The sequence below is a fragment of the Notolepis coatsorum genome, assembly GCF_963971535.1.
Source record: "Notolepis coatsorum genome assembly, chromosome: 16".
NCBI classification, from domain to species: domain Eukaryota; kingdom Metazoa; phylum Chordata; class Actinopteri; order Aulopiformes; family Paralepididae; genus Notolepis; species Notolepis coatsorum.
In genome coordinates this window covers 40,426,692-40,441,864 of record NC_140180.1, presented here as the reverse complement: position 1 = coordinate 40,441,864, position 15,173 = coordinate 40,426,692, and the positions used below count along the sequence as shown (strand labels likewise).

The 15,173-nt window shown below is 42.7% G+C and overlaps 1 protein-coding gene across 1 annotated transcript; it reads right to left on the bottom strand.

Annotated features, from left to right (window-relative positions):
- Nucleotides 1-57: 57 nt before the first annotated feature.
- On the bottom strand, nucleotides 58-11,875 carry nipsnap3a (nipsnap homolog 3A (C. elegans)). The gene is made up of 6 exons (XM_084331677.1): nucleotides 11,743-11,875; nucleotides 10,171-10,381; nucleotides 7,076-7,237; nucleotides 4,443-4,592; nucleotides 3,994-4,080; nucleotides 58-1,570 (listed from the first exon to the last, which is right to left on the bottom strand). The coding sequence occupies exons 1-6, from the start codon at nucleotides 11,818-11,820 to the stop codon at nucleotides 1,494-1,496; spliced, it is 765 nt and encodes a 254-aa protein (XP_084187803.1). The 5' UTR covers nucleotides 11,821-11,875; the 3' UTR covers nucleotides 58-1,493.
- Between the last annotated feature and the right edge of the window lie 3,298 nt (nucleotides 11,876-15,173).

The following is a 15,173-nucleotide window of genomic DNA, read 5'->3' as shown; positions in this document are numbered from 1 at the left end:
CTCTTTAATTCAATAAATTGTTAAACAGTTCATTTTATAAAAGTAATCCTCGTTTATTCGTATGGCGTAAACACGATGACATCTGGGTTTGAATGACATGGAATGAAATTAAACATTAAAAAAAAAACATGTAAACATTTTCATCAGCAAAATAGTGTGAATGTCAGTTATGGTAACATTTTTAAATCTATTGACTATTAATTATTTAGAAAATACAACATGATCATTCAGACATTAGTGCTTCAATATAATAATTACGTAAAACTTGGTGCAAAGTGTCCCCCAGTGACAATTATAATGAATATATTAGTTGTACATTTTTAACATTTCATTTGTAAATTACATCATTAAGTGCTTATCATAAACTAGATCTAGAGAATAAGGCACTCTTGGTTGGTTTAATCCTAACCCCTGGTGAATAACTTGTTCATAATCAACATTATCAATATGTATGACAATCGCATTCCTAACCATAATATTCAAGTTTAGTTTTAAGACCACAGAACCCACAGCATTAGGATATAGAGAAATGTTTTTGAAAGTTATCTACTTAATTAGCTAATCCTGCTTTATTCCGTCACATTGTGTGGTGTGTGTGTGAGGGGGGGTCTCCGTGTAGGTATATAAGTTAAAGGTGCTATAGATAAATATTTTATGTAGAGTAACCATTTAAAAAAGAGAATACAACATCCACAGAGCCTTTAGAAAGGTGCAGAATAAAAGTATTGATTTCCCCCCCAAAAAAGGGTTGATCAATGAATTTATCATAAAAAAATGTGCAGGTCCAAAATGAATGTTTACATGTTATCCTCCCTACTCCCATTTCCCCACAGTGAATGCACCTGATTGGATAAATGACATGCTGATGATCTAGTGCGACATCTAGTAGCTGAATGTTATCTATAGCACCTTTCACAAAAAAGAACATTGGTAAAGTAGCCTAGACTAGCTTGTTTGCTTGTCCAGTACCCATTTGTACCAATGTTAAAAAAAATAAAAATAAAAGTACATGGCGAAGGAAAGTAACATTAAATTCCCAAATGTCAAAGAATCCCATTATTGCTCCATGTCTATCCTTTTGCTTCCTGACCAAGATGCAGACTCATACATCATAATTGTTATTCTCTTTAATGGATGCTTTAACCTCACAAAATGGCATCTGGCATCTGGTTAACAACACTAAAGTTATTTTCCTTGACCCTAAAAACTTCTTGTTACCATTTTTCATTATGAGAAATCTGGAAAGGTAGTAGCAAGCTAATCTCCCAATGAAACAGATTGGCTTCAATGAGGAAAGCTAACGATGCCAACCAGCTATGTTTAAGCTAACTGAACTGAATGTTCTTCCATACAGCAGAGAAACATAACAAATGTCAAGTCAATTGTTTAATTCTCGAGTCATCCTCCTGTTCAGTGATCGTTAGTCCTTGGCTTTCATTCAGGGTAAATTGATGATGCTGTGTAGGCTAACATTTACAGCCAGGGGTATGAAGTTACTTGAGGGGAGAGTAGGGGCAAGGGAACAGGAGTTTATTTCTTTGAGACTCCAGATAGGCCACACTTTCCCTTACTGGAAAGAAAGAGAAAGAGAGAGAGAGATTAAGTTGTAGGAAAAAATCTATTCACAAATTTCAAAAATCGACATTTTTCTTTTTTGGTGATTTCTTTCTTTTTTTCTTCTTCTGAAGTCTATCTCAACTCACACATTCTGACCTGGTATAGACAGAATGACTTGGACTTGACTTAGAATGTAGCCTAGAGTTGGTTTATGCAGGACAGAGAAGTTGTGCGGCGTGGCTCAGGGGTAGAGCGGGTCGTCCAATGATCGAAGGGTTGGTGGTTCGAATCCCGCTCAAGCCCATGTCCATCCCACTGCCGTTGTGTCCTTGGGCAAGACACTTAACCTACTTGCCTCGTATGAATGTGTATGCATGTGAATTAATGTTGGTGGTGGTCGGAGGGGCCGTAGGCGATGATTATTCGCCACGCTTCCGTGAGTCTCGATTCACAAATTTCAAAAATCGGCATTTTTTTTTGGTGATTTCTTTCTTTTTTTCTTCTTCTGAAGTCTATCTCAACTCACACATTCTGACCTGGTATAGACAGAATGACTTGGACTTGACTTAGAATGTAGCCTAGAGTTGGTTTATGCAGGACAGAGAAGTTGTGCGGCGTGGCTCAGGGGTAGAGCGGGTCGTCCAATGATCGAAGGGTTGGTGGTTCGAATCCCGCTCAAGCCCATGTCCATCCCACTGCCGTTGTGTCCTTGGGCAAGACACTTAACCTACTTGCCTCGAATGAATGTTGGTGGTGGTCGGAGGGGCCGTAGGCAATGATTATTCGCCACGCTTCCGTGAGTCTGCCTCAGGGCAGCTCTGGCTGCAATTGTAGTTTACCACCACCGGTATGACTGTGTATGAACGAATAATGGACTCTGTAAGCGCTCTGGGGTCTCTGGGGTGTCACGAAGAGCGCTATATAAATCCAATCCATTATTATTATTACCAGAATGCACACCAATCATAATCAACAGGGCAGTCCATTTAAGCCGCTCCGTCTTCTACATCCCACTATGCTGGCCTAATGTCTCAAGTGTCAATATCACCATCATCATGTGAGGATGGGGGGACTTGGTCAACTTTTATTGTTGCTTGTATGGATTTGCACTGAGAGCATCTTGAGAGCAGAGCCTATACTGCCAATAAAACTGTATAGCCTTTTGTCTCTATACATTTTGATTATTATGATGAGTGTTCCTGACTGAACCTGTGTTCTTAATCAAAACGGTTAGTGGAGTCATAATATATTTTTGCAGCATTGCAATAATTTATTCTATTTCTATTACATTTCCATTATATTCTACCTTTTATTTTAGTCTACATTAATTGTCTGTCTGTTAATGTCGCACCAAACGACCAAATTAAATTCCTTGTATGTATAAACTACTTGGCAATAAAGACCTTTCTGACTCCGATTCTGATTCCGATTAACAAAATGTGTACGTTACTGCTTCCAATTGGATTTGATTTGACTCACTTTCTACTTGGGACTTCCCTCTGACTTGAGACCGACTGGTGACTGGGTACCGAGATACACACAACAGTGCCGCTGCTCAACCCTGCTTTTATGAAGGGTGAGACTCATTTGCCTTTGGAAACACTAGTATTAAAATAATATATATTACATACAAATATATATAATGCATATCAATATTGCATTTGAATTAGATTATGTAAAATAAGGAAAAAAACACAATATAGGCTATAGTGATGGATAACCTCATTGTGGATTCATAACAACAAAGCAGGGAGAATCCATAATGTCTTGGGATGGGCTACTTTATATTAAGTAGGCAGCCTAGACATTTGGGAATAAGGTACAAGGCTACAAAAGGATGCTTGATTTTAGGATTGAGCGTCGTCAGAGATGCGGATGGAGCTGTAGGTCGGCTTTGATTACTGTCCAAAGGCCATAAATAGTCCATTATAGTCCATTATGTCCATTAGTTCCATTATAGCCAGTTCTTTAATCCATGATTTCATAGATGCAGACTATCCATCCTGTCCCCCTCCCTTCGCTGCAATGGTCCACTCGCACTTGCATGTCTCTTGGAGTGCAGTAATAATAATGTTGAAACATTTATTATTACAATTATTTTATTTTTTATGTATTAAAATATATAGTTGTGCCAGTCCTTTGCCAGTCACTGCTGACACTCTCGGAAATTATATTCATGGTTTCGGTCTTCAGCTCAGACAGCAACTGAGACAGAGATGATATTGTTATATGACAGCAGCTCAGACAGCAGCACCTACTGCAGCACTTCCGCTTTTAGGTCCAAGTGTGGCCACGCGACAATACAATCTCAAAAATCGTATTGAAATGACAAGTGTGTAACCATAGTGTGACCATAGCCTTGGTCCCTTCTCCGCTTCCATGAGTCCACATTAGACAACCCAGAGTGGCCAGACTGATTTGAGAGCAGGGTCTTACCAGCTGAGACTACCCTGGCATCAGTGTGGGATTGGTGCCGGATGGCTGCCCGTATGTCAGGGCTCTCGTACCACCACAAGGCATGGACTGGGCACGAAAGAAGAAATATGTATGGTCATTACACAATACACAATACATATATTTAACAAATCACAACTTTACAATCATAACCGCCATGATAACTTCGGTATTTAACAAGATGCCAATTTCACAAAATGCCATGGATTAACTCTGTAATTATTCATCTACATAGGCCTCTCTCTCAAACCAAGATATATTTTCTTTTTACAATGTCTGTAATTTTAGGACATATCATGTGAGACAATACATTATACCTTTGTTAAAGTTAAATTGTTAAAGTGCCCCTATAATTTGTACAGTTAATGAAACAACATAAAAAATGCCATTTTATATTCATTTGCATATTGGTATATTTGTCTGGGTACTACCTCTGTTGAGCTGTCCAAACTCGCTGTGGAAGACTCCCACCAGGTGAGCATAGCCTGCATTAGCATGGGTACTGACCGCTGCCTGAAACGCCTCGCCCCACACTGCAGGCCCCCCTGGACGCATCTGGAAGGAAGCCAGCTCATACACACCTGACACACACATATTTTAGATGCTTAATTGTAATCTTCTACTTAGGTTATGATATAGTATACCATTAAAATATTATATACGGTAGGTCAGTTATCTGAATTATCTGTACATGCCATGCCTGCATTGTGTCACGTTCAACTCAGGATGTAGCGTTTGTGCTATTAATGCACTCTACCACCTCATGCTACCTCATCACCTACTAGCCCAACTACTACCACCTACTAGCCCAACTACCATCACCTACTAGCCCAACTACCATCACCTACTAGCCCAACTACCATCACCTACTAGCCCAACTACCATCACCTACTAGCCCAACTACCATCACCTACTAGCCCAACTACCATCACCTACTAGCCCAACTACCATCACCTACTAGCCCAACTACCATCACCTACTAGCCCAACTACCACCACCTACTAGCCCAACTACCATCACCTACTAGCCCAACTACCATCACCTACTAGCCCAACTACCATCACCTACTAGCCCAACTACCATCACCTACTAGCCCAACTACCATCACCTACTAGCCCAACTACCATCACCTACTAGCCCAACTAGCATAATCTACTAGCCTAACTACCATCACCTACTAGCCCAACTACCATCACCTACTAGCCCAAGTACCATCACCTACTAGCCCAACTACCACCACCTACTAGCCCAACTACCACCACCTACTAGCCCAACTACCATCACTTACTAGCCCAACTACCACCACCTACTAGCCCAACTACCATCACCTACTAGCCCAACTACCATCACCTACTAGCCCAACTACCATCACCTACTAGCCCAACTACCATCACCTACTAGCCCAACTACCACCACCTACTAGCCCAACTACCATCACCTACTAGCCCAACTACCATCACCTACTAGCCCAACTACCATCACCTACTAGCCCAACTACCATCACCTACTAGCCCAACTACCATCACCTACTAGCCCAACTACCATCACCTACTAGCCCAACTAGCATAATCTACTAGCCTAACTACCATCACCTACTAGCCCAACTACCATCACCTACTAGCCCAAGTACCATCACCTACTAGCCCAACTACCACCACCTACTAGCCCAACTACCACCACCTACTAGCCCAACTACCATCACTTACTAGCCCAACTACCACCACCTACTAGCCCAACTACCATCAACTACTAGCCTAACTACCATCACCTACTAGCCCAACTACCATCACCTACTAGCCCAACTACCATCACTTACTAGCCTAACTACCATCACCTACTAGCCTAACTACCATCACCTACTAGCCTAACTACCATCACCTACTAGCCCAACTACCATCACTTACTAGCCTAACTACCATCACCTACTAGCCCAACTACCACCACCTACTAGCCCAACTACCATCACCTACTAGCCCAACTACCACCACCTACTAGCCCAACTACTACCACCTACTAGCCCAACTACCATCACTTACTAGCCCAACTACTATCACCTACTAGCCCAACTACAATCACTTACTAGCCTACCTACCATCACCTACTAGCCCAACTACCATCACCTACTAGCATAGTCTACTAGCCCAACTAGCATAATCTACTAGCCCAACCAGCATCATCTACTAGCCAATTAGCATAATCTATTAGCCTAACTAGCATAATCTACTAGCCCAACTAGCATAATCTATTAACCTAACTAGCATACTATATTAGGCTAAGTAGCATGTGATATTCTGAGTGGATGAAAATGGTGTGGCCTTGAACATGCTTCTGGCAAACGGCAACTAAGGGAAATTCTCATTGTTGATCTAACTTTTCCTCCACATTTGAGCGCTGTGTATAGAGGTCATCAACATCTGCTGTTCTACAATCTGTCAGCTCACTGGTAAAGGATGTTATGGCTAATGCAGAGAGCTGAATCATCATTTATGTGTCAAAAACACCAGCTTTCACTTCCTAAAATGGCTGATGAGTTTATGTCTGTCCACTGTTGAGGACCATGTAATGGTCAACTGCAACTGGAGGCACGGTCAACTGCAACTGGCTTTAAAAAAAGATAGGGTTATGTTGTTCACAAGACTAGTGTTATGTTAGACATACAGTAGATTAGTGTTATGTTAGACATACAGTATATTAGTGTTATGTTAGACATACAGTAGAATTGTGGGTGGGTGAAATATGGGCAGAAGGTGAGAAGAATTCATAAAAGGATAATGAAAGATCACATAGGCCACACACACACACACACACACACACACACACACACACACACACACACACACACACACACACACACACACACACACACACACACACACACACACACACACACACACACACACACACACACACACACACACACACACACACACACACACACACACACACACACACACACACACACACACACACACACACACACACACACACACACACACACACACACACACACACACACACACACACACACACACACACACACACACAAACAACTAGATGTCCATACCTCCCTCCTTTGGGGGCTGTTGGATCTGGCTCCAGGGGACCAGGTAGGTGACCTCATTGTCCTGGGCTGTCAGCATGGGCATGGCCTTGGAGATGTAGTCCTCAATCCATGTAGGGTCCTGAGACAGGGCTGCCCGGACACCTGCCCGCTGAGCATAGCTGTCTGGAGAGAGGAGAGATAACATGATGGGATTTCTGTTGGCTTTGGAGTTCACCAACAGCCCCCCCCCCTCTCTTCTGTGAACAGGACATTTCAAAAGCTATGGTCAGATTGTCGTTAAATTTGGTGTAAAGGATCCTCTGTCATACCAATAAAATGATTACATTTTGGTGTTGGTACATTGGTACTACATGTTGGTAGTATCACAAGAATTGTTGATTGAATTGTTGATACCTAAAACATGGATTTACATCAATTCAATATCTAGAAGATAATTGAAGTCGCCCTCATTTATGATGATGATGAAAAAGTACAAAGACGGAGTCAAAATAACAAGAAAAAACACAAATAAATGATCAGCTAAAACAATTACACACTGAATTACTAAACTGTCCAAAGGTTATGGGAGTATCAATCTTTAGGGTGTGTTGAAGATGGTTCCCCGTGTGGGGCACACAGGCTAAAAGCAGACATGCCAAGTTCAGAACAGACTCAGGGGACATTGGGGGAAATGGGGGACCCTGATGTAAACAAGACAAAAGTATTTCTCTGGTCTGCATCCCCTTAACAAGTGTGTGTATTGAGCCGTACTGTATTGTACCCATTCTGCAATCTGTTAATAAAATGTTCAATCAATCAATCAGACAGACATGAAGCATAAGCATAAGTCATTTGAGTGAGTTAGTTAGGAGGTTTGTTATGTCTCTCAGCCAGAGAAGACCACCTATCATAACAGGATGCAATGATGAGTACGATAACTATCACCAGTAAATAATACATCTGAAGGCAGAATGATATACTAAGGGCTTAATAAGGAAGGAAGCAGCAGCACGAGATGTCTCCATCTCCATAATCCATGACTGAAAACTGCTTCAACGGCCGTCTTTCTACTAATCATTGGGAAGCCGATTCTGTTCCAGTACAAGAAGCCAATCTTTTGCTGCAGTTTAATGACAAGCTCGTCTATATGGTATTTAAATGTTAATTTATTGAGCCAGATGCTAAGATATTTATATTTTGCTCTTAATGTCAGAACCATTCACAGTTGATATGCAAATTATTGTAAGCAATATCTCTGGCTCTACAGAACAGAATGCATTTAGTTTTATTTGCATTAAGTACCAGTACCCCAGTAAGTTAACTTCTTGTTGAGTTTAGTATGAAAGTAACGGCAAAATGGGGAAATTGTTAAGCCTTGGCAGAGGTTTGCATTCCACAGAGTGCTTTTTTCTAGTTTGTAAGAAAACGTGGGACCCCAAGTGCCATAATCTGGCCATAAACACAAGAACCTGTGCAGAACACTCTACTTATGGTACTAAGTAACGTACATGATTGGTGTTCAATCACATACCAAGTACTGTATAGTAGGCTACATTAAGGGGATGAATTGGGATGAAATGTAAAGATCAATGATGTGATATGGACCCTATGCAATTTGCATACAGGACAAACAGGTCCACCGACGACGCGGTCTCCCAGGTACTGCACAGCACCCTCTCGCACCTTGACCGTCAGAAGGGGGGCTATGTGAGACTGTTGTTCATTGACTACAGCTCAGCGTTCAACACCATAGTCCCCACCAGACTGGTGGACAAGCTGATCGAGCTAGGTCTGAGCTCCGCCCTGAGCGCCTGGGTACTGGACTTTCTGAGCGAAAGACCCCAGGCGGTCAGGGTGGGGGGTCAGACCTCCAACACCATCACCCTGAGCATCGGGTCCCCCCAGGGCTGTGTTCTGCGCCCCCTGCTGTACTCACTCTACACACACGACTGTGTGGCCAAGTTCAGCTCCAACTCCATAGTGAAGTTCGCAGATGACACGGTGGTGGTGGGGCTGATCTCGGACAACGACGAGAAGGCCTACCGGGAGGAGGTTGAGGTACTGGAACGCTGGTGCCAGGACAACAGCCTGCTCCTGAACATTGGCAAAACCAAGGAGCTGATTGTGGATTATAGGAGAGGACAGCAGGAGACACACACCACTGATGATAAATGGGGCTACCGTGGACAGGGTGAGCAGCTTCAAGTACCTGGGGGTCCACATCTCAGAGGACCTGACATGGTCAACACACATAGACACAGTAGTAAAGAAGGCGAAACAGCGTCTCTACCACCTGAGACAGTTAAGGAAGTTCAGAGTATCGGGGAAGATACTCCAGTCCTTCTACTCAGGAGCTGTAGAGAGCATCCTGACCGGAAACATCACTGCCTGGTATGGAAACAGCACGGCACAGGACAAGAAGGCCCTACAGAAAGTGGTGCGCTCAGCCGAGCGTACCACGGGTATTGCACTACCCCCCCTGCAGGTTCTATACAACAAGAGGTGCAAATCCAGAGCCTGCAGGATAATGAAAGACCCTCACCACCCCAATAACAGCCTGTTTCAGCTGCTGAGGTCAGGCAGACGCCTGCGAACCCCAGCTACTAGGACAGAGCGGCTTAGGCTCAGCTTCTTCCCCCAGGCCATCAGAGCCATGAACAATGAACATTGAGTGCTCAGAACATTGAACTGTCCACACACAAGCACACATGAACACACACACGACACGCACACTGTGCACGCTCACACACAAGCAGCCACTTAACACTTTAACATGAGCGGGCACACACTCATGTCGCACACACGCACACTTATGGCCAAAGGAAAGGACACTTTAAATTAGAATAACAGGAACAGTGTATTGCACTACCAAAGCTAACTAGCATGTCACACATGCTCTGTAAATAACTATGTACAGATACCGAGATGTCACTCCATGTTACCTGCTACCTGTTACTGCACAATGTTGTTTTCTTCTTTTGATTCTATTATATGTACCACTGTATTGCACATCGTTGCGGGCAAGACCACCCGCATTTCATTGTATACCTGTATGCCGTGACAATTAAAACTCTTGACTTGACTTGAATGGGGGTCATCTTTCTCTATCATCTCACCATACTTCCAGATATGGAAGACTTGGTTCAAGCCTCCATACTCCACACTCCAGTAGCCCAGCAGCTCAGAGTGAGCTGTGCGGAGGTGGATCTTCTCATTGGTTAGCTTGAGGAAGGCAGCATTCTTGTCTGGACGGATAGAGTAGGTACGGAGCTCGTAAAAGGTGCCTTGCTGCTGCTGGGGTCCAGTTGAGACGCTCATTCGAGGTTGCTAGGGAGAGGAAAGAAGGCAAAAGCTGACACCTTGTGGCCAAAGGAAAGTACTACACAAGAGTATAAACGTCCAAAAATAAATTATTATAGGATGTAACGTCCAGAAATACTTTAAATACATGAGTTAACCTTTTACTGTTAGTCTAAAATAAAACGTACTCAAACAAAAGTACGAGTAAATATTTACCTGTATAACTAAATACCAAGAGGAAGAAAAAGTAGAGGCAATAACTACTCAGTGCTGTACAAAAAAATAAACTAGATTAGGCTACACAAAAAAATTTCACATTTTGTTTTTTGTCTATAATTTGACCATGTATAAATAAATCTACATATCACTTTGAGAATGAAAACACGTGTCCAATCTATTGTTTTGGAATATGGAGGTGGAGCTCCCGGCTGCCTGAATACTTTCGACAACAAATGTTTGTTTCCGCGTCTCTGATTGGCCAGGTCATTTCTGGTCATGTGACATGTACGCCCAATCGTGGGACAGCAAGTGTCTACACTGGTTAAACTTAGGCGCTCTTTCGAAGTTGGTTAAGGTTAGAGTTTGTCTTAGACCATGGCGATAGAACGCCAGGTAGTTTGCAGCATAGATTGCAGGCTGGCCGGCCGGAAATAGGCGCAGAACTGGGCCACGATTGGCGCACATGTCACATGACCTGGCCAATCAGAGCGCAAAACTCGCACGCGGAAACAAACATTTGTTGTCGAAAGTATTCACGCCTCCCGCCTTGTTGACCAGCTGTAGATACACCTGCACTCTGACAGCCATCCGCACTGAATGACAATGTAGATTATAAAGTAGATTCACATTTAAATTGGCCAATTTAATACAAGTCTTATCACACAAAGGGATTTCCCATCCTGCAACACATTGTGAAAGTTCAGACTTCGGTAACTCATAAATACCCCCCCCCGTGGGCCTCAGTGCTAGAGCCGTGGAATCAGTTCACCGTAACCTTTCAACCCGTGTTGTCCAAAGTTCACTCAGTCTATACACTGGGATTCAAACATCATGAATTGTTTTTATGCGTCTAGTACTTGAACTTTTTGGACTTGCAGGCAACCATAGATATATCTATGCAGGCAATAATGAATGGAAATCTGTATGTTTCAGTTTTATTTTTTTTACATCAGACCTAGTATTGCTATTTTGCACTGTTCCAATAAATAGTATGACGGCTATGGCATTCAACATGCAGGTCTGCTGAATTAAATTAATGTAGTTTATCACACATTTCCCTTTCCCAAATATACTATGACACTCATCTTTCAGAATACTCCCAATAGTTATCTAATGCACGTAACAGGAACTCTTTTTTATTACAAATGTTCATAACAGTGGAAACTCACCTGTGCACCTGCAGTTTTTGCACAAGCATTTTGTGCTATCCTTGCTGATCTGCAAAGCGCCTTTCTTAGCGTTATCATTTCGATGGAACGTGGAATTGTGGATGGAAGTGAAACGAACTCCAGGGAATTTTCAGTGAAGTTCTTCTTCTTGTGAAGTTTGAGGCAGACTCGACATAGACGGCGTATTGCTGCCCTCAATAGGTAACGGATTGGTATTGTTTAGCATACTGGTATTAATGAGTCACCAGGTGGCAGTGTAGAGCAGAACATAATAGGTAACTGACATGTATTTATAATAAACAAGATACATGTGTCCTAATGATAAGCCTCAATGAAGGAACCAAATTCCATTGCAAAAATAAAGTCTAAATAAATACTTACATGGCTAACACCATTATCAAATCCCTGGTTAACGGTCTCCCATTCTTTAATTTAATTTGTCCTAGGCCATTAACAGATTTTTGCCACTCAAAGACACTCTGACGTCACGAGTCCGCCGACATCTTATTGATTGATTGATTGAACATTTTATTAACAGATTGCAGAATGGGTACAATACAGTACAGCTCAATACACACATTGGAGGAGGTTGAGTAGGTCGGGTGGGGAGGGAAACTGTACATTGGAGGTGGTTGGGTGAGTGGGGTTGGGTAGGCGGGGGTAACTGTACATTGGATTATCAACGAAACCTTACTTGGTCCCAAGAAGAGGGTCTTGTGTATTATTGGGTTAGGACATTTACTGTACAGGGGGGGGGGGGTTGGGTTAGGACATTTACAGGGGCCAGTTTCGAATTGCAGTCTCCTGTAGCCGTAGGTGCTCTTTGAGAGTGGTTTTGAAAGTGGGTAGTGATGATTCACATTCCTTTACAGATGTGGGTAGGGCGTTCCACATTGATGTGGCATAATTGCAAAACGTGTTTAGTCCCTTGTTTGAGGCGAATCTGGGTTTAACATGATTTGTGGAGCTCCCTCTGGTGTTGTGATCGTGGTATTCACTGACCTTTGGGAAGTAATTTGACATGTACATGGGTACCTTAGTCGTGTAGTGTATCTTGTAGACCAGGCCCATTGCAAGTTGCTGTACTCTGTCGTCTACTCTAAGCCATCTTAGGTTGTCAAATTTAAGTGGGCAGGGGTGAGGTGGGTTCTAGGAGTGAGGTCAAGCAGTAGTCTGACCAGTTTGTTTTGTGATGTTTGTAATTTAGTTTTTAGGTGCTTTGGTACCATGAAGTGCAAGCATAGTCGTAGTCTTAGTGTAGGGGACAACCAACAGGTGTACCAGCAAAAGTGAGCTCAGTTTTTAAATGGTAGTAACATATAAACATGAAAAAGGCATGTAGGCTACTTGAAGCCTCCAGTGCACATACACTGAGAATGGACTATATGGCGAAGTAGCTACCAGCTAACATTTATCCGCTGTTTACAGCCTCACAGCCAATAATTAATTTAAGATATAAATATTTGTTCCTTATTCTCACCTGTTATGAAATGGGTAGAGCAGATATACGTATGATTTGACTTGGGGATGACCAGTGTCTGCTTTGATCGACTCTCCCGTCTGCGCCTACATGTTCCCTCTTGATAGCCGCCAGCCACTTTTTCCTCTGTGATGCCTCAGCTGGTATTATATAAAACTTGCGATTTAGATTTTTGATTTAGTTATTAGTACAAAACGTAACACAGCAGCTCTTTGGCATTGTGATGCACTGAAGAAAATGACCCTTGATTGCGTTTAATTCGCCGCTTTTCCAATCAGTTTTCTGCACTAAATGAAGCGTACACAATGTACCCGGGGTGAATGTTTCCCCCAAGCCGTAGTTGCGTAGCAACAACAGACAGGAAGTTGACTTCGAGATTCTCTCTGACCGGCAGACTGGCCTCAGTACCATCTACATCCCTCCTCCTCAGTGACAGGGTTACTGATATCCTGCCAACTGTGGTTTTCTACCTGTCACTGGACTGACTTGACTGACTTGAAGTACCGATCAATGCGGTAAGCCTGCACTCTCTCTACCAAGCACTTCTTTATTCCCTGATGGATTCTAAGGCCTTTTACTGTTGTTACTTTCTGCCAGGCTTAAGGACAGATCTGGAGCTTCTTTCCCTCTACCGCTCCACTGATTGCTGTTCTCTATATTAGTTTCTAATTCTAGAGGACGGGTCCGTGACACTGTCCTTCACTGAATAGCTCATCCAACGCATAGTCCTGTCCGTCCCATGGTCTGTAACAGGGTAATCTGCCTGTGAGTCATCTTCCGCCCCTGCTCACAGACTCTTGGGGTCTTTTTCCTGTATTGGTCCTAGCTTTTTTGGGTGAAACTGTTTACATGCTAACCTATGCCAGCCCCAGAGAACAGAGGAAGAATCAATGCCAATCACAACATTTACACATACAATAAGTAAAATAAATAGTAAAATAATTTAAACACTATTATTCACTGATCCAATAGCAAGGGCAGACCTTTTGAAGGAGGAAGTATTTCTGATATCTTAACAATGTGTTTTACTTGTACAAGTACAACCTATGGTATACTATACACTGTTTGGCCTCTTCTGGTGATTTAGCAGACAGGACTAGGGTTGATGTGATGGAGGAGCAGACATGGCTAGGGTTGATGTGATGGAGGAGCAGACAAGACTAGGGTTGATGTGATGGAGGAGCAGAGGACTAGGGTTGATGTGATGGAGGAGCAGAGAGGACTAGGGTTGATGTGATGGAGGAGCAGAGGACTAGGGTTGATGTGATGGAGGAGCAGAGGACTAGGGTTTATGTAATGGAGGAGCAGGCAGGACTAAGTTGGTGACAAGTTCTATGTATGCACACTGGTCCTGGAACAGAAAGATCCTCAAAAATTACTTTCATTCAGTCTTTATTACACAATATAGTACAGTACTGATCAATGACAATTTAAAAAGCAGGTTTGTGAATAAATAAATCTGTTACATGGATAGTTAGCCACATGTTGCGGCTGTGATACAGTGAGGACATTATAGTTATTGACGGACAACACAAGGAGACACCAGGCTGCATAATGGCCTATCTGAGGATACAAATCTGAAAACAACTGTCAGTCCTTTTTCACATTTAGCAAGGTGTGTATGTGAAGTAAACACAAGTTATCTTTTCATTAGCGTCTTCATCACTTGGCAGAAACGTAGGCAGGTGCAAAAGTATACACAATGAGCGCCAGCGTTATATTTACAATCTAGCTACATTTAACTTGAAGAGCTGAGGGGCACTGGTGCTCTCACCAGACGGCAACACTGTGATCATCTAAAGTGGGTATAAAACTATTTAGAGGCCTATTTGACAAAGTGCTGACATACCTAGTATAGTATTTCACCTGTAAATTCAAGGGGAGGGGCACGAGACAAAACTCCCAGTTCACTTTACGTAGCTCTACTTGGGGCAGTAAACCTTTGGTCATT

Coding starts and splice junctions, on each gene's coding strand:
- nipsnap3a (XM_084331677.1), bottom strand. CDS start 11,820: ATGATAACGCTAAGAAAGGCGCTTTGCAGATCAGCAAGGATAGCACAA. Junction 10,382..11,742: donor CAAAAACTGCAGGTGCACAG/GTGAGTTTCCAC, acceptor TCCTCTCCCTAG/CAACCTCGAATGAGCGTCTC. Junction 1,571..3,993: donor TGCCAGGGTAGTCTCAGCTG/GTAAGACCCTGC, acceptor CTTTCTTTCCAG/TAAGGGAAAGTGTGGCCTAT.